This window comes from Gymnoscopelus braueri (genome assembly GCF_963280865.1).
Source record: "Gymnoscopelus braueri genome assembly, chromosome: 2".
Classification (NCBI taxonomy): Eukaryota; Metazoa; Chordata; class Actinopteri; order Myctophiformes; family Myctophidae; genus Gymnoscopelus; species Gymnoscopelus braueri.
Genome location: NC_137604.1, coordinates 5,726,234 through 5,746,728, shown reverse-complemented (window position 1 = coordinate 5,746,728; position 20,495 = coordinate 5,726,234). Strand labels below are relative to the sequence as shown.

The following is a 20,495-nucleotide window of genomic DNA, read 5'->3' as shown; positions in this document are numbered from 1 at the left end:
GGTTCCATTTGTACACTCTCAGAATTACAGACCCATAAGGGTCCATTTGGTCCCGAACTATCTATCATTTAGCTGGGGGACCCCTGGAACTCCCTCAAGGACCCCTGGGGGTCCCCGCACCCCACTTTGAGAACCACTGTACTAGACAAATAGACATATTGTTCAGATGTTACTAGACACAAACAGTAGATAGATATAGTTTGGTCAGATGCTATCAGAGACAGACACACTTACCAGATTAGCGATGATGTAGTGGTATCCTTTCACATGCCTGCCAATAGTGATTATCTGGTGGAAATAAAAACAAAACACACTTTAACATTAATGCAATGCTTTGTTTCGATTCTTTGTTTTCTGTGAACTCAGTATCATGCATGAACGCACGCACACACACACACACACACACACTCACGCACAAGCTGTGACTATTATTCACAGCTTGTGGCAAGTTTGGTGCGGATTGGAGCTTCACTGTGCCCATGGCTATCGTCACGGCAGACCCCTGAACAGTGTTTGTGCCACGTTTGGTGCGGATCGGAGCAACAGTGCGCCTCGCAAGTCTGCATGTTACGTTTGTGACGTTTGTGACTCATTAGGCAATTTTAATATAGGATTTTAAAAAAGGGGATAAAAAGAATTAATAATAATAATAATAATAATATTAAGATAGTAATAATAATATTAAATGTTCTGTTTCGGCCATATTACATTATTGGTACCGATCATTGCCAGTCATTTCCTTGTGTTTTTAAGTAATTTTTCATATATGCAATCCAATATTGAAGGACAAAAACACAATTAGGCCTAAATGGACAATCACAGTTATTTGTATGACAATGAATCCTCATCAAAAATGACAAGTCTAGACGTAAGCATGGTATTGGTTTAGTGTAGCTATACCAACCTGTTCCATAATGTCTTTGACCTTGTCTTGTTCACAGTCCAAGATGATACGCCGTTCTCTACGGATCTCCAGGTCCTAAAAACACAAACAAACAAACAAACAACTTATTAGGAAAATGTGATGTTGTGAACTTTAAAAATGTGAGGTCAAAGCGTCATCTACATAGGACAATAGTGTAGCAAAATGTGTTAACTATTTTACTGCCATGGACGTGTTAACGCGTCCGTTGGCACTTGGTCCACAGTGCGATGGACGCGATCATCATGGTCAAATCATTTTTTCATTGTTTCATAAAATATTGCGCTCTGATCTATAATCCGGAGTGACCACTTTCAATGTAACTCACACGGATACGGAAATAACGTCATCCGAAGATTTCCGCCTCCATCCACTCTCTGTCTATTTGTTTCCTGCAAATGCATGTAACTGGAGTTAATTTGTTTTGCCCTGGTTTCGACGAGACACTGTGTATTCAATCTGCTCTTGCAAAGGGAGCGACAGTTCCGGTTTAAAAATGTTTTCTCTGGACGACGAACAGTGATCCCCTTAGTGTTCACCAACCGTCTTACAAGCGATCATAATGTATATAAATGTTCTGTGGCCAGTTGGGGAGGTGACAAAACATGGTATTTTCAGCGTGCCAGTGGCAAAAAAAAGTAACCTCACGGGTGAATTACTTTTCCACTGGGGAGCCGACACAGATCCTGTATGTGTCACACGGTGGATCGATCGATCATTTTGGATCTACATTTTCTGTGGCAGTGGCTGAGTTTATTAATGTATATACTCTGGCAGTGAAAGAGTTAATATAGCATCACAATAAGTAAGTAAAAATAACTTTTATAGTTTGGCTACTAAAAAATAGCAGATATACAAGCACCGAGTGCCGTGCTATGAGCTTGTAGATCTGCTATTTTTGAAAAATCGTGAAAATGTGTGCAAATCTTTGAATATAATATATATTTTTAAACTCCAATCTTTGCTTCTGGGGGTCCCTGGAGCAAAATATTTTGACATGGGGGTCTGCGGCCAAATACATATCATTTTGGGGGTCCTTGACATGAAAAAGTTTGAGAACCACTGTTCTAGGGGTTTCCAGGATGTCTGAGCTATATGATTGATAGTTAGTAATCGAATGGACCCTTACGGGTCTGTAACTTTGAGAGTGTACACGTGGAACTAATGGACCCTTGAGGGTCTGTGGCTTAACACTCGCATGACGGCAGTCAGACCATCCCCTACGCAAGCTGACTTCAGATCAAAATGACCGTTTTTTTCCTGTATTCTATTGGCCACGGTCTCCCCTCTGCGCTCCAGAAGATCTGACACCTTCTCCCCCGCACAGCGGGGCACAGCGGGGGATACCATTGTCTTTTAAATATTGATTAACATTTCAGTCCCACTCAAACTTTCACATGTTGGCTATAGTGAGGTGCGGTCAAAATAGCCAAAAAATATCATCAGAGATGGTATAAGTATGGCTAATTTCATATTTAGAAAACGTTTCAGATGGAAAAACAGATGATTTGAATCAAATATTTAGGAAAAGTCATGGAAGGGGAACCTTCTGAGAGCTTCATGAGAAAAGATACAATTCAAAGTCTCAAAATCGGTCAGATTGGCCGCTTAGTCGCGCAAGTGTTGAAATTGTCATGTTACATTATAGTAATTGTCAAATTGAAAAATGTCATGGGAGTACAACAAGTACGACAAAGTGAGGGCGCTTTCACACTCAGGTCCCGGGTGCGCATTCCAGACCGCTTGGCTAGTGTGAATGTAGCGAATCGACCCGCGAAACGGATCACCGTTCCGTTCCCGAAACCACCTCGGGAGGCAGTCTCGGATCCGAATCATGCGTTTTCGGGTACGGTAGCTGCAATGTGAAAGCAAGCGTACCGTTAGACGGAAGTGGCCCGCTATTTGGAATAGGTGACGGTATATAAACTCGACAAAAACAGCCAACAAAAACACAGCTCTTCTAGCCGGTGCTACTGAATGAATGAAAACGCCCCAGAATGCATTGCGCACTTAAAGGGCTGGTGCATATTACTCTTAAGGTGGAAGTTGAACATAACAATTGAAATAATAATCAACTTATATGGGAGCCTTTCTAACAATTTTACTCATTCAATTCTGAACCGATTCTTAAAATTTAAAATTCTCTATTAGCTGTGAAGGGCCTTCTTTCATGTCTATCAGTCATGAAACATTGGCGGGTCTCCATCGCGCATTTCAGGTGCGCGAGCAGCGCATATAGTATATCTTGTGGGTATCTTGTGGAGTTTCAGCTACTATGCATCCCAGAAATATATAGCTTATAAGGCTTTGTAATTTGAAATTTGTAAGTAAATATGGTAACTCATTTAGATGTAGGCCTACGTAGGTTTATAGTTTCCCAAGGACTATAGCCGTTTCACTCATGATGCAATTTCTCCTGAATGCACAGTTTAGTTTATCCCTTCTAAATAGCTTATGTGAGCATAATAAAGAATAGCAGAATAATACATTAAATTACTATCCAAAATACATTATAATGAGCATTATGAGGACCAGTTATATGAAGATAATATATAATATAATATTATAATGAGCATAATGAAGAATAGCAGAATAATTACTATCCAAAATAAATGAGAAGTTTCTTTTTATTAATTCTACAGTTTCACACACAAACGTGGGCTACAAAAACGAAACATCTCTGTGCTTTATTGTCATAAATTGCACTCTTCTACCATATGAATCTGTCATTCATAATTATTGATGTAATTCACATGTATGTCTGTATTTGTTTGTTTGTTGATGTGGGCAACGAGACCAAAGTTATTTTGGTCTCATTTTAGTTTGTTTAAATGTGTTTTCTTTATTGCTTGTCAGAATTAACTTACTTGTTGGTAGGCTATTCCCTTATGCTTAAAAAAAAACGTGTATCTTTTATTTGACCTTTTCTCCAATTGTAGCATAAAATAAGGTAAAATAGGTTGTTCAGCAGCACTTTGTAACTCATGTTTTGAAAAGTGCTATATAAATAAAGTTATTGTTTTATTATTATGTAGCCTACTTAAACCCTCTATTCTCAGTAAAAACGGACCTACTTTTCTTGGACGCTTTTATCTGTCAACACCAAATCTCTCTGTCAAAAATAGCAGATCTACAAGCTCACAACGCGTCGCGCGTTGTGAGCTTGTAGATTGGCTATTTTTGGCTTATGTTCCCCCCATGCTGGGGTTCATGTGGTTAATACTATTCATAATAATGTAATGGTGTTTTAATTTTGTCAAGGCACCTTGAAATAAAATATTAATATTATCCAGTGATATAAAAACATTAGCTAATGTTTTCATATCACTGGATAATATTAATATTTTATATTGCACGTGCATGATGTTTTCATGATGAGTAGCCTAGTGTTATTCAGTTCTCACCGCAACTCCGCCCCCTTGCTTTCAACATATTTAAACGCATATTTGTGCGAGACCAGCACAAACATTGTCGCATAGTTGATGACGTCTGTGTCCACAGGGGAAACACTATGTGCATGCCGCCACCTGTAGGATCGGGGGTGTATATGCATGTGTTCTCTGATGCGATAGGATCTATGCCCAATGTGAATGCAGGCCAGAATTCGTTCTTGGAAACGGTTCAATGCAAACGGATCCAGTGAGAAACCGCCCTGAGTCACCTCACAAATAAACAGTTTACTTGTAGAGGAGAGTCTCTAGTAGTACAGTACATTCATAAAACGCAGTGTGTGCAAGGATCTAGTGTCTCTAGGGGCGTTGGTAGTACATCCATAAAATGTGCTGTTTGTAGGAATGTGAAGTCTCCAGTGGTGTAAAGTAACTAAGTACATTTACTCAAGTACCGCACTTAAGTACAATTTTGAGGTACTTTTACTTTACTGGAGTAATTCCAATTGTCTATACTTTTACTTCTACTCCATTACATCTCAGAGGCAAATATTTAACTTTTACTCAACTATAATTATTTGAAAACTTGAGTTACTAGTTACTAGTAGATATAAATGATTACATTATAAATCATACATGAACCACTTTAGCCCTATTTTATACCTAGGCTATTTGAAAATAGCCTATCTACAAGATCACAACACATCGCGTTTTTTTCCCCATGTTTGTGGGAATAACAAAAAAAAATATTGATATACACAACACTGATGATAGTGTGTCTACAAAACCATCAAAGCTGCAGCGTCACTTGGAGGAAACCCATCGTTAACTTGAAAGATAAAAAACAGTGGAATACTTTCAAGCTAAAGTGTCAAATCTGTCAACCAGATCCACATGACGCCTAGCCGTGATTAAACCCAGTCTTGTTAACGCTCACCCCTTCATTAACTGCATTTAATAGTTTTATGGTTTGAGCCAGTGTTGTTTTCGTCAACGATGACGAAGACGATATGATTTCGTCAACGCCCCTTTTTTTCATGACGAAGACGTAACGTTGACGTGCTGAACATAGCTCTTTGATGACTAAAATATGACGAGACGAATGTGTGTTTTCGTCGACGAGACGATGACGAGACGAAATGTTTATTGGGTGGGACGTTCAAAATGCATGAAGAGATCAAAATATTATAGCGATATTATTTCAATGGGGGAATAGTGGCCAATCACAGGGAGGGTTCTAGGATGCATTGCAACATCCGGCTCTGTGATTGGTTTATTTTCCTTTTTTTGGGAGGGGGGGCTCTGTGATTGGCTGGGATACCGGCCTAGTCTGGGCAGTGTTGCCATGTTCTTTTATTATAAGTTTCCACCAAGAACTTTATTTGAAAATAGCAGATCTATAAGCTCACAACGTGTCGCTCTTGATGCAACACGTTGTGAGCTTGTAGATCTGCCATTTTCAAATAACCGATGTATACAGTAGGTTTAAGTACTAAGTTGTAAGTGCTCATGTGGCCCATAGTCGCTTCTTTTGGGCTGGTTTTCCTAGACCTGGTTGCTTGTTTCTTTCACAGAATCTGGCAACACTGATAGATACCGGCTTCACGTGTAGTTGTTGTTGTTGTTATGAACGTGAAGACGCGAGTTGCCTAGCTGCCTTAAGTTATGATAGTGGGCATGTTATTAGGTTTTAATGGGTTCGGTGGTCTGAAAAGAAGAATGGATATATTATGGACATACATACTACTTTACAATCCATCTGAAAGGAAACCTAATGCACCTAACGGGAGAGGGAGATAAGAGACACCAGAAGGCGTGCCACGCTACTATTTTTGCAACGGTAAGCTAACGGCAGTCCATTTACTGACATAATAAGTCGATGTTACTCGACAATTGGCCCGTGGTAATGTTTTTCCTACTTCCTAAAAGTTTTCCATAACATCAGACGCTAGCTTCAGGCTAAAGCTGGCGTGCTTAAGCCAGTGGTTCTTAGCCCCTTTCGGGACCCTGTTTACCTTTTTTGTATTTGGGAAGGCGGTATCCAGGGTCCCTTGTTGGTTAGAACACGCTCTCTCGTACCGGCGGCTACCACTGTCTGGTCTCGGGCTTACAGCTCGTCGCTTAGAAGTTGCAGAGATTTCTCAAAGGTACCAAAATGAGCAATACTAACGTGCGAGGAAGCGGCATTAAAGCGCGTTTAACATTTTTAATAATTTAGTAAAACTTAAGCTCCTCTCTCACACTCTGCTCCACTGCCCATGTCCCGCCTCCCCGCGGTGACTGACAAGCTGCGCGTCCTACCATAACTCTATGGTCCTACGTTACTGCCTCTGATTGGCGAGCTCCTACATGCTTGCATGACAATCACAACGCGGGGAGGCGGGACATGGGAAGTGGAGCTGCAGGAGCAGAGTGTGAGAAAGGAGCTTAAGGTTTACTAAATTATTAAAAATGTTAAACGGCATCGCCGATCCGCGCGCTTTAATGCCGCTTCCTCGCGCGTTAGTATTGCTCATTTTGGTACCTTTGAGAAATCTCTGCAACTTCTAAGCGAAAAGCTGTAAGCCCGAGACCAGACAGTGGTAGCCGCCGGTACGAGAGAGCGTGTTCTAACCAACAAGGGACCCTGGATACCGCCTTCCCAAATACAAAAAAGGTAAACAGGGTCCCGAAAGGGGTTAAGTGGTTCTCAAACTGTTTCATGTCAAGGACCCCCAAATTGACACTAATTAGCCCTTAGGACCCCCATTTGAAAAGATATGCCACGGACCCCCTCATAAGAGATGATTTTTACAGCTCTAGCAGTCAATTCTCAACCATTTTAATTGAAGGACCCCCAGTTTGGCATGCATAAGGCTACGGACCCCTATGTTATGGCATTTCTATCTCTGGGACCCCAATTCATATTGTAAATTAATGTAACTCTGAGAGTGTACAAATGGAACCAAATGAACCCGTTAGGGTCCATTTGGTTCCATTTGTACACTCTCAGAGTTACAGACCCATAAGGGTCCATTTGGTTCCTAACTATCCATCATTTAGCTGGGGACCCCCTGGAACTCCCTCAAGGACCCCTCGGGGTCCCCGGACCCCACTTTGAGAACCAATGGCTTAAGCTAACTTGGATTGTTTAGCCTTGTATCAAGGCTATGGATTGTTATGAGTACAACATGCAGGCTTTTTTGGCTGGACAGGGGCAAGTGAAAGCAAGTGAAAAAGGGGGTACGTCAGTGACGTAGGGGTTCAATGGTTGTTTGCATCGTGCCTATGACTGTGACGTGACAAGTAAATCCTTGGAACTCAACAGTACAGTAACTTAATATACCTAGTTCTTACATACACTATGTACAGTACAGTATACAGTATGTACATTCTAATTTTTCCATTGCTTAGAAAGAGGGTACCATGTGGTTATTAAGCTATTAAGACGTTTTTCTTTCAACTGCATGAGTTTAAGTGCCAGTTTAGTGCTACCATAATGTACACAACTGTCAAAAATACAACATTTTTAGTAGGAATACATTTGCCTCCTGTGTGAATTGTGCATATGAATAGGATGGGGCAGGTGTACGCTACTGTATTTTAACATCAGTCATAATGGTGGTACTAAATATTTTCTGGGTGGTACTGGTAAAAAAAAAAAGGTTGATAATGAGAACCTGATCTAGGCTATTCTATTTTCCGAACATGCAGTATTTTGTGTGAATTACAGTATGTGTTGTAACACACGTTGTATCCTATTGTGTTATCCCCTAAAAATGGGATATATTTTATGATAATACTGTTAGCAGTCATATCTTAAATACAATATGTATATTGACCTAATTAAATTAGTTTAAATACATTATTTTATTTCATTTGTTTGACTAAAACCAATGACTAAAACTAGACTAAAACCATTTTGAGTTTTCGTCGACCAAAACTAGACTTAAACCTTTTTGAGTTTTCGTCGACTAAAACTAGACTAAAACCATTTGAGTTTTCGTCGACTAAAACTAGACTAAAACTATCAAGGATAGAAATGACTAAAATGTGACTAAAACTAACAAGCATTTCGTCCAAAAGACTAAGACTAAGACTAAATCTAAAATGCCTGCCAAAAACAACACTGGTTTGTGCCCATTTCCCACCTGATGTTATAAGGGAGTTCCGACTGCTCCAGCCCGTACTGAATAACGGCCAGCTTGCATAACGTCTTCAGACTTATAGGACTTAAGTCGAAGACGTAGAGGTTATCAGCGGGCGTATCCGCTATGTATCCTCCAAAGACGTTAATACGATCTCCCACCATGCAACAGCACATGTTAGAGGTCGACGACACCATCGGGCCCACCCCCCTGGGCTCAACCTTCCTCCAGGAGAAGGTGTCTGGGTCGAACTTCCACAGATAATCGAAAGTGTAATCCCAGTTGGCGCCACCAAGTATGTACAGCTCTTCTCCGTTGCAGGCGACAGCTGAAAGACCCTTGCATGCTTTTGGAAGCTGTGTAGAAGGCGTGCTAAGCCAGCAGTCGGTCTCTGTGTCAAACACTCTGACGTTGATGTCGCAGTATCTGTAGCTCATTCTCATGGCGTTGTAGTGGTAAATGTCATATTCCCAGTATCTAGAGTTCAGTCTCCATTTGAAGTTGTTGTCCCAGTTGTCCCTTCGACCCCCAAATACAAACATCTTTGTCCCGATGATGGCGGCAGAGTGACCCCACAAAGCAGGTTGTGGAGTTCCTCCGGTGTTAATTAAAGCCCAGACCATTGCGGCGGTGTCCAACTTGAATATATCATTAGTGCATTCAGTCAGGGTGCTTCCCCCATGGATAAACATGACCTTCCCCAAGACACAGGCCGAGTGGCCGTATCTCGCCTTAGGAACAGTACCAGAAACCCTGGGGGGCTTGGACCATCTGTGGGTGTTGATATTAAAAAGCGTGAATATATTTGCTGCACGCCAATCCTGCGGGGCTGCGCACCCCCCCCCCCAGATGTAGATGGTATCTTTTATCAGCACGGCTGTGTGGTGGCGGCACTCGTGGGGAACATACCAGGTGTATTCCTCAAGAGGATAAACTCCATGTGTCATTTTTGGCAACTTCACCCAGCGCAGACACACTGTGTTGAAGACGTGCACATCCATCTGACCGTTGTCGGCGTAGTTCCCTCCAAAAGTGTACACCTTCCTCCCCACGGCTACAGCAGCGTGATTCCCCCCCCTTAGGTCCTCCCTTTGCGATCAACACCATACTTTCGTACTTTCTCTCTCTGAATGTGTAACCCTTTGTCTCACTCTCTCTCTACCTCTAGTCATCTTCGACATTTGCAGCACTTTATAAAGGCTGGTCTGACGTCACACGTGACGCAAGCTGCTGCCGTACCCTATTTGTGCAGGCGTTCTTTGATGCACACAATTGTCACCATTGTTTTCCCCTTCACAAAGGCCGTCACCCATTTTCTTAAAACCTTAACCACATGAATCCTATTGTCCCTATTTAGCAGTTGTTTGTTTCCCTTTTCTGCAGCCTACATTGTAAAATCCTCATTGTTGATTTAATTCCGAAAAGTAATCTTTGTTTACACTGACGTTAAAGGAGTAGTTCACCGAAAACATGACCTAGTTTCTATCAATTACACACCCCATGAAGCATTGAATTCATGGAGTTTTTGTGGCATTCCTAAGCCAATAATTTGATGACCGGCGGAAAGATGCTAATGTATCCGGTAGGAGACTCAAAGAGTATCCTTTGATTCTCCTACCGGAGAGACCACCGGTTATACAATTATTGGCTTAGGAATGCGACAATCTCCATGAATTCAATGCTTCATGGGGTGTGTAATTGATAGAAACCACAGACACATTGGGGATGATCAATTATATTTTGTAACTTTGTAAACAGCTGTGCCTCAACTTGCCCACTGTGAGCTTCTCACTTAAGGGTCGAAGTTGACAATATTTGTGGGGTGTTAGGTGTGTGATATATTTTTATGGATTTAGTATCTTACCAACAGCAAGATCCATCCACCGCCCTCACAGGCTGTTGAGATTTTGCAAATGACTGAGAGCCCAACTGACTGAAGTGATTTAATTCCTTTTGTTCAAAATTGTTCAATTCCCACAGTACCACCGCTGCTCGTCAAAATAGTAACGAGTTACTCTTGGAAAACAGTAACTGTAATATTTATTACTCAAAACGTGAAAGTAATTAGTTATATTTCTAGTTACTGGAAAAGGGTAATAATATTACTTTTTTCGTTAAGTTACTTTAGTTACTTTCCAATACTGGTCCTTGACATGGAAAAAGTTTGAGAACCACTGTTCTAGGGGTTTCCAGGATGTCTGAGCTAAATGATTGATAGTTAGTAATCGAATGGACCCTTACGGGTCTGTAACTTTGAGAGTGTACACATGGAACTAAATGGACCCTTGAGGGTCTGTGGCTTAATGCATAACACACTATCCTTGAAATTAGAAAGGTTGAGAATCAATGCTGTAAAGCAGAGGTCATCAACATTCGTCAGGCCAAGGACCCCTTAGCTGACAGAAAGATGAAGCAGGGACCCCCCACTTCATATTGTATAAAATTGTGTTGCAGATTAAACTTTTTTTTTATAGATTTCATAGATAGCTTCATAGACTTGTTTGACAGCACTGTCAGCAGTCTTGTGTACATTTATGTTGTTGTTTTTGTCAATGTGTATTTTCCACTTAAACAGACACCACTTAGAAAACTTGACCTTTGGCTGTACTCGGTCTGCTTTTTCCCCCACCTACACCTCTTTGCCGGAAATAGCCGAACATGAGCTTGGAGATCTGCTATTTTCGTTGAACGTTGGTTTCCGCCAGAATAGGGATGCTAGGATTCAAGTGGTTGATAAAATAAAAGTTCCTATAACAAAAATATTTGACCCCCCCCCCCCCCATAGTAACTCTGAGGAGGGACCCCTAGGGCTCCCGGACCCCCTGTTGAAAACGCATGCACTAGGATGATCACCCTCCCATTTACATGAGATATGGGTAATACCGATATCTCGCTCCTAATAAAGTTGTTTATTTGGATTTGTTTTCTAAAGAGACTTTGGATACTCAGAAAAGCGCTATATAAGGGCGGATTCACACTATGGTCCCGGGTGCGCACCCCGGACCACATGGCAGATGTTGTGGTAGTGTGAACGTAGCGAACCGTTCCCCGTAACGCATCACCGTATCGTACCCGAAACCACCTGGGGAGGTAGTCTCGGGTCCGATTGCTGCACGCTCGGGAACGGAACGCGGCAGTGTGAATCCATCCGTACCAAGAGAAGGAAGTGGACTGCTAATCATATATCATTTATATATTTTTATAATGACACATTATTTTAGCTGGGTTATACCTTCTCATAGTTCTACTTGAATGTTGACAAGAAATAATAATCCCGCTAGTGTTTGAGTAGCACGAGCCGTGAAAAATAATAAACAAAAAACACATGTTTGGCGAACGTATATATAAGGATAAATATACCAAGGATTAGCCCGTGACGTCACTGCTAAAATACCAAGGATGTATCAGTGACGTGACTATCATATTGATAATAACAGAGACGCGAGAGAAGACGTTACATTTTGAGGTTTGAAAGACCAATGCACACACTGTTTTGGTTGTGTATTGTTGTTCTGTTATTATTATAACTCAAGACAACGTGAGGAACACAGTCAAACTTTATTATTCACTTTAAACTCTGACAAGTGACTTCTTCTGTAAATGACATTCTGTATCTCCCAAAGCCCCATAGTCAACAGCGCCCCCATGAGGCACATATTTACCATTACTGTTAAATGAAAATGGTCTCGAGTGCGTTAGAATCTTGGCCAATGTGAATGCTGGCCAGCTGGGAGAGGCCATTCGTACTCGGGAACGGTTCGATTCAATCGGACCCAGTGTGAATCCGCCCTAAGTCTGATGTATTATTATTGTGGGATCGCTTTAGCGATCACACTAATGTTATCTTCACTATTTATTATTATTATTCTTATTATCATTCCCCCCGTTTTCTGGGTCATTTCAATGGAGAAATGCCATTTAGTGACGTCATAATGCATAATGCCATTCTAGTGAATGGTAATGCCATTCTAGTGACGTCATAATACTGATGTCATTGTATCATGACCCTATATAACACTACTAACACTATCAATACTTAATACCAGCTCAACATTCTTAGCGATCCCACACTGTTTCTTCAGGAACAGTACTTTCTAATTATTATTATTATTATTATTATTATTATTATTATTATTATTATTATTATTATTATTACCTATTTGTCATGGAGTAAAACATAGACAAAGTGGGTCACCACACACATAAACTGTTTACTGCAGAGGAGAGTATCTAGTAGTACAGTACATTCATAAAACGCAGTGTGTGGAAGGATCTAGGCTCTCTAGGGGCGTTGGTAGGACACCCATAAAATGTGCTGTTTGTAGGAATGTGAAGTCTCTAGGGGGTGTTGATAATGCATTCATAACATGTGTTGTTTTCTTTTTGTTGAAGAGGTCTTCTTTTAGAGATCCAATTTCCCCTGCAACTGATCAAGTTACTTCTAAAAATCCACAATATCCAAAACAATATATATGGATCAATTTTCTTCCAATTATCACTTGAGGCATTCCAGCCAACTCCATTTTACTGTTGCTACATTCTCAAAAGCAACAGCCAAGAAAGCCTTTATGTTCAAGGTTCAAGGTTCAAGGTTCAACTTTATTAATGTCCCAACAAAGGGCAAATAGGTTTACAACAAGAGTTAGCAAAACATATTACATACATTAAACATATCTCTCGCTGCTGGTCGCTGCGTGCGCAAGCGCCCTGTTATGTTCAAAAGCTCCTTCTGATTGGAATAACCTACCGGAAAATATTCGTTCCATTTCATCTTATTATCTTTTCAAAAATATGCTGTCTTCTTATTTTGAGAGTGTATGTACATGTCTTTAACTAATGAATAACTATAACATTAACATTGTCATTTAACCTTTAATAATCACACTAAATATACTGTATACTATCATGACATTTTTTACATTCATGCCATTGATCTTTCTGTCTTGATTTAATGATACATTTTTATGCTTTACGTGTTCTGTTGTTTTATGTGTTTTGTTTTGTTGTCTTGTCTGTTTGTTCTGTTTGTTATTTGTATCCTGTCATCTGTCTTTTTGTTTACTTGTTGTCATATTTGATATTGTTTAGTTGATTTGGTTCTTGTAATTGCTTTTGTTGTTTAATGTTTTTTAGTTGCTGTTGTTTTTTTTTGGGGGGGGGATGTGTATACAGTGTATCCATGTGCCTAGGATCCCCTCGAAAACGAGATGCTACATCTCAAAGGGTTATTCCTTATAAAGAATTTCAATAATAACTTCAAGCTGTAGTGTCAAATCTGTCAACCAGATCCCCATGAAGCCTAGCCGTGATTAAACCCAGTCTCGTTAACGCTCACCCCTTCATCAACACATGCCCTGCCAGGTATTATTTAATTAATTAATCCGCTGCTGTCAGCGTTCTTTTTTTTACCTCATTCTGACGATCTTTGGAGAGCCGCGGAAGTCACGTTGTGCACACAGATGTAAACAAAGAGTGTCTGGGGGGTGGGGGAGGGGCTCGTCTAGCCACCAGAACAAAAACATGTTTGCCGCGATCAGCCATTTTGTTGCTATCGCCTATGGCTTGTTTTCACAAACAAAAGAAGAAGTCTGAGCTAGATGTGTTTTTTTCTACAAATCCTAACATAGGAGTGGACGGAAGTGATGTTTTTTTTGGGATGGCGTCACATCCGTCCATTCCTTCTCTCAGAGTCAAGGGATCATTCCTAAGTTGTGTTAGAGCGCCTTCTTGTGGAATTCTTACGCTGCTGTAGCCCTGGGGAAGAAGGTGTACACTTTTGGAGGGAACTACGCCGACAACGGTCAGATGGATGTGCACGTCTTCAACACAGTGTGTCTGCGCTGGGTGAAGTTGCCAAAAGTGACACATGGAGTTTATCCTCTTGAAGAATACACCTGGGATGTTCCCCACGAGTGCCGCCACCACACAGCCGTGCTGATAGAAGATACCATCTACATTGTGGAAAAATAATAAATGTTTTGAATTGACGAGATCTCCGCCAATGGTGGTCAAAGGCTGGACTCGAAATGACGGAGATCGTCTATGGCAGGGAATGTGTTAACTGTATTTATAGTTCTTTTGTTTGTTTCTTGTGGCCTCGACGTTTTTTGGCTCCCATTTCCCACCTGATGTTGTGTGGGAGTTCCGACAGCTCCAGACCGTACCGAATGACGGCCAGCTTGCACAACGTCTTCAGACCAGCTTGCACAACGTCTAAGACGTAGAGGTTATCAGCGGGTGCTGATACCACGTAACGTTCTCTGGATTCCCTTGTGTATCCTCCAAAGACAATGATACGATCTCCCACCATGCAACAGCACATGTTAGAGGTCGACGACACCATCAGGCCCATCCCCTTGGACTCAACCTTCCTCCAGGAGAAGGTGTCTGGGTTGAAGCTCCACAGATAACTGAAGGTGTACTTACAGTTGGCGCCACCAAGTATGTACAGCTCTTCTCCGTTGCAGGCGACAGCTGAAAGACCCTTGCATGCTTCTGGAAGCTTTGCAGAAGGCGTGCTCAGCCAGCGGTACGTCCCTGTGTCAAACACTCTGACTTTGATGTTGCGGTATCCATAGCTCCTTCTCATGGCGTTGTAGTGGTCCGCATCGCCCCATTTGAAGAGGTTGTCCCAGTGGTCACTTCGACCCCCAAATACAAACATCTTTGTCCCGATGATGGCGGCAGAGTGACCCCACAAAGCAGGTGCTGAAGTTCCTCTGGTGTTAATTAAAGCCCAGACCATTGTGGTGGTGTCCAACGTGTAGACGTCATTGTTCATATCATAATATCTAGTATCTAGTCTCTCCTGGAGGCATCCTCCATAGACATACATGACCTTCCCCAAGACACAGGCCGAGTGGCCGTACCTTTCCGTTGGAACAGTACCAGAAACCTCGGGGGACCTGGACCATCTGTGGGTGTCGACATTAAACGGGTTAATACATTTGCTCCACGCCAATCCTCCGGGGCCACGCCCCCCCCAGATGTAGATGGTATCTTCTATCAGCACGGCTGTGTGGTGGCGCCGCATGTAGGGAACATACCAGGTGCGTTCTTTAACAGTGTCATGTGTCACTTTTGGCAACTTCACCCAGCGCAGACACACTGTGTTGAAGACGTGCACATCCATTTGACCGTTTTCGGCGAAGCTCCCTCCAAAGGTGTACACCTTCTTCCCCACGGTTACAGCAGCATGATTCCCCCCCTTAGGTCCTCCCTTCGTGATCAACATCGCGATCAACATCACACTTTTGTATTTTCTTTCTCTGAATATCTAACTCTTTCTCTCGTTTTCTGAATTGATCTATGTCTTTGTCGCACTCTCCCTCTCTCGACCTCTAGTCATCTTTGACACCTGCAGCACTTTATAAAGGCTGGTCTGACGTCACATGTGACGCAAGCTGTTGCCGTGCATGCCTTAGCAACACCGATTTGTGCAGGCTTTCTTTGATGCACACAATTGTTTTCCCCATTCACAATGGCTGATACATTTCTTGAAGCCGTCAACCAGTTTCTTAAAACCTTAACCATATGAACCCTATTGTTCCTATTATGGGGCAAACGCTTCAGTTAAAATACCAGATCTACATGCTCAGACCATGTCACAACGTGGCACATTGTGAGGATAAGGATAATTCCTTTTAACAGGACGTTCATGAAAGTCCTTGCGGGCTTGTTTCCAATGAGGGCCTGTGAGCAATTAGGGGTTAAGAGTCTTGCTCAGGGACAAATTTCATTTCATCGACACATATGCTGGCGTGGCCTGGAATCGTACCTGGGGCAACCAGGGCCTCTGGCTCCCTAGGTGGGCTCACTAACCACTCACCTATGGCCGCCCCGCCTGTAGATCACAACAAAAATAGAAAAAACAGACGATGCCAATATCATAAGAAAGCACCTCCGTCCTAATCTTCCCGTTCAACATTTCCCTTTGACAGGCTCCTCCCCCAGCCTGTAGAAGTCACTAGCACAGTGACGAGTATCACCCTCCCCACCTGGGAGGGTCCATGTGGTTATAACGTAGGTATGAGTGAGACCAATATGGCGTGTTGGGGGCTTTGTCAGAGTACCCGACAGTGTTGATTTTGTCGACTAAAACTACGACGAAAAATGTTCGTCGACTCACAAAAACGAAATAAAAACGAAATAAAAACTAAGCTACGATGTCTAAAACTAAATTTACTGACAATTTTGTCAACACATAAAAACTAGACTAAAATATTAGTGAGGGACTTGCTTGTGGTGGACATTTTGGTCAAAATTCCATTTTTGACACAGACATAAAAAATGAGCGGACAATAATATTACCAGAAACACATAAAGAGCTAGCCCTGAATGACCGTAACAGATTTGTAACTCTGAGAGTTGGTTCCATGTGTACACTCTCAGAATAAAACATTTGAGAACCACTAGTACTTTTCGTTGTTGTTTTAGAACCACTGTCTTAGTGAACTCCTAATGTGCCATAAAGACATAGTAAATCAGTGTCATATACATATTCTGAAGAAAACCTGGACACTGACATTCAGTAATTGGGTCTTATGATCAAAATAAGAACATAATAATGATGTGTAAAAAAGGTAAAATCTAAAATGTGCCACGGACGAGACCAAGTCTTTGCCACGGACACATTTGTCCGTGTACGGACATATTGATGACCCCTGGCGCCGTCCGAAGAAGACTTGAGCCACAAGAGGCATCATTGCAACCTTGTGTGTGTGCGTGTGCGTGTGCGTGTGCGTGTGCGTGTGCGTGTGCATGTGCATGTGCATGTGCATGTGCATGTGCATGTGCATGTGCATGTGCATGTGCATGTGCATGTGCATGTGCATGTGCGCGTGCACGTGTGTGTATGTACCTGGAAAAGAGAGCGGTAGGCCTCATCCTTCCTCTCGTCTTTCAGGTTTCCCACGTTAATGGCAGTGACCACCCATTTCTTCTCTGCTGCTGTGTCTAGGATGACCTGCAGCGTGGACAGACCTACACACACACACATGCGCGCGCACGCAAACACACACACACACACACACACACACACACACACACACACACACACACACACACACGCACACGCACACACACACGCACATGCACACGCAGAGCACACACACACCCGCAAAGCTCTGTTATAAACAAATGCAAGGACACCGTATATCATCACTTTACACTACATTACTGTTTCCCAAACACTGGGTCGCAAGTAAACATCATACCCCTGCACTACATTACTATTTAACAACAAAGAGGGCTTCCAGAGCCATGTATAAGCTTATAGAGGGTATGCACATGCGTCACTTCTCCACCGGGACACGCCCCCCTCATCTAGACACTGAGTGGTAAAACATTGAGCAGCGTGGCGCGTTGGAGTTTGGAAGCGCTCGTTGGAAATCACTCAGCGGTCCTGCGTACCACCTGTTTCTAAATGTCACATGATGCAGGAGGCAGCAGGACTTTGAGTTATTGAAAACGAGCGCTTCTAATCTCTGACACTTTATGGTAAATAATCACCTGCATGGAATTTATTGACAGAAAGTAGCTCATAACAACATGTCTCTACGATGGATTTTTATGAAACAAAAACTTTGCAGATAGAAAAGAGGATAATTCAAGCTTTCCGTACAGCTGCCATGTTGGTGAGTTTAAAGGTTCTATGACATTCATTTTCACTTTTTTTATTTTCAATGTTTTATTTGGGGTTTTATGACTTCAATTACACCCAAAAAACCTGAACTTAGAACATTCAGTGGATTTTCTGTGGTCTGTTTTTTTTTTGAATAATTAGGCTGAAAAGTAATCTGAGCTTGGCCCTTCGACAGTGAGGTCACAGTCGATTAATCCCGCCCACTCTCCTCCTCGCCCCTCCCCTCCCCTATCCTTTCCTTTGGGGGGGGCGGAGCAGAGGCGATGATTGACAGGCAAAATCCCTCACCAGCGACACCCGCAGGCAAAGATTTCTTTTTTCATTGCAGTTGAAAAGGCTTTAGAAATGTGAGAGAAAAACACCTGCCATGGATCACTGGAATGGAATTTTCACTTAAAACTTTTTGTACACTTTTGAAGGACCAGGACAAAGACTTTGAATGTGGTGTAAAAGTGAATGTCATTAAACCTTTAAAGTCGTTTAATACAATTAGGTAGGACTTTTCTGTTTGTATGTATGGGGCTGTCAAGGCCAGGAAGTAATTTTCTGCCACTCAGTAGGCGTTTCCGCATAACTTCCGGGTACGATGATGTCACCTGCATAGCCTCTCAGCAGTTGTACACTTAGCTACTCCCTCACTACTCACTCATGATGTCATGATACCGTGGATGCATAGATCATTGCCATCAGACAGACACCTCGTATCTCCATTTTTCAACTTTTGTGTTTAATTTTCTCTTTTTTTTTTTACGTAAACTGATGCCTTTTACTTGTAACTTTTACTTGTAACTTTTACTTGTAACAGAGTACTTTTACGTTGAAGTATTGATACTTTCACTTAAGAAAAACATTCAGGTACTTTTTTCCACCAACTGTATGTTACCTCGGTCGCTGTCGTACAGATAGGCGAACTTCTCCCACTTGTAGTACTCCACGAGGGACACCAGGGGGCCTTTGATATCGGGCCTCATCTGCAGCACGAACTGGTTCATGCCCTCGGCGGGGAAGGAGGGCGTGATGAAGGACACGTGCAGCGTCTCGCAGAACGACGTGATGGTGTTCACCGACTTCTTGTCGTAGAAGCCAAAGATGGCGTACACACCGCGAGAGAACTGAGAACAAACTGAGAGGAGAGAGGGAGAGAGGGAGAGGAGAGAGGGAGAGGAGAGGAGAGGAGAGGAGAGGAGAGGAGAGGAGAGGAGAGGAGAGGAGAGGAGAGGAGAGGAGAGGGGAGAGGAGAGGAGAGAAAAACAACATAGTTTCAGCAAAGGTTCAAATCTGGCCCAAAGCTAAATGAAGACAAACCAACTCTCCACCCTGTACACTAGACTCAAAGGGTCCAATTCGACACTTTCTGAGTTAAATTGACATGTATATTTTACTGTGTAAAGGGTCGCTTTCTCTCTCTCTATCTCCGTGTGTGTGTGTGTGTGTGTGTGTGTGTGTGTGTGTGTGTGTGTGTGTGTGTGTGTGTGTGTGTGTGTGTGTGTGTGTGTGTGTGTGTGTGTGTGTGTGTGTGTGTGTGTGTGTGGACATTGAGTAACTGTTGCTCCACACACACTTGTTACAGTGACCATCCCCATAACTGGGAGGTCTTAATTGTTATAGTGACCATCCCATAACTGGGAGGTCTCCAGTTTGTTGTTATAGAGACCATCCCATAACTGGGAGGTCTACAGTCATTACAGTAACTGGGAGGTCCGGTTGGTACCATCCCCATAACTGGGAGGTCTCCGGTGGTTGTTATAGAGACCATCCCATAACTGGGAGGTCTCCGGTTGGTTGTTACAGATGCCATCGCATTATGCCATCGCATTATGCCATCCCATACTGGGAGGTCTTCAGTTGGTTGTTATAGAGACCATCCCCATAACTGGGAGGTCTCCGGTTGGTTGTTATAGAGAGCATCCCATAACTGGGATGTCTCCGGTTGGTTGTTATAGAGACCATCCCCATAACTGGGATGTCTCCAGTTGGTTGTTATAGAGACCATCCCCATAGCTGGGAGGTCTCCGGTTGTTAGAGAGACCATCCCATAACTGGGAGGTCTCTGGTTGGTTGTTACAGATACCATCCCCATAACTGGGAGGTCTCTGGTTGGATCCCATGCACGTGTCCTTGAACAAAGCATGAGAGCAGGTGTAAAGTGCCCTTGAGCAAGGAACTGTCCTGTGTGATGAACCCCCACCTGCTCATCCCTGAGCGTCTCTGTGGAGCAGTCACCCAGATGACTACAGAAGTCACATCAAAGTCACACACTCACAATACTTAAGAAAGGAGCTGTTTGTGTGCGTGTGTGTGTGTGCGTGTGCGTGTGCGTGTGCGTGTGCGTGTGCGTGTGCGTGTGTGTGTGTGTGTGTGCGTGCATGCGCGCGTTTGTGTGTGCGTGTGCGTGTGCGTGTGCGTGTGCGTGT

At 42.7% G+C, this 20,495-nt stretch overlaps 1 protein-coding gene across 3 annotated transcripts in view; it reads right to left on the bottom strand.

Annotated features, from left to right (window-relative positions):
• LOC308075956 (glutamate receptor 2-like) overlaps positions 1–20,495 on the bottom strand; it is a gene marked incomplete at its 3' end in the record, with an annotated part of 161,533 nt that overhangs the window by 50,729 nt on the left and 90,309 nt on the right. For all 3 annotated transcript variants that reach the window (XM_080416001.1, XM_080416002.1, XM_080416003.1), the window contains exons 3-6: positions 18,965–19,204; positions 17,299–17,420; positions 905–979; positions 235–288 (exon numbers count right to left, since the gene is read on the bottom strand). In XM_080416001.1, the coding sequence (XP_080272127.1) occupies positions 235–288; positions 905–979; positions 17,299–17,420; positions 18,965–19,204 (491 nt within the window). The remainder of the gene's footprint in view (positions 1–234; positions 289–904; positions 980–17,298; positions 17,421–18,964; positions 19,205–20,495) is intronic.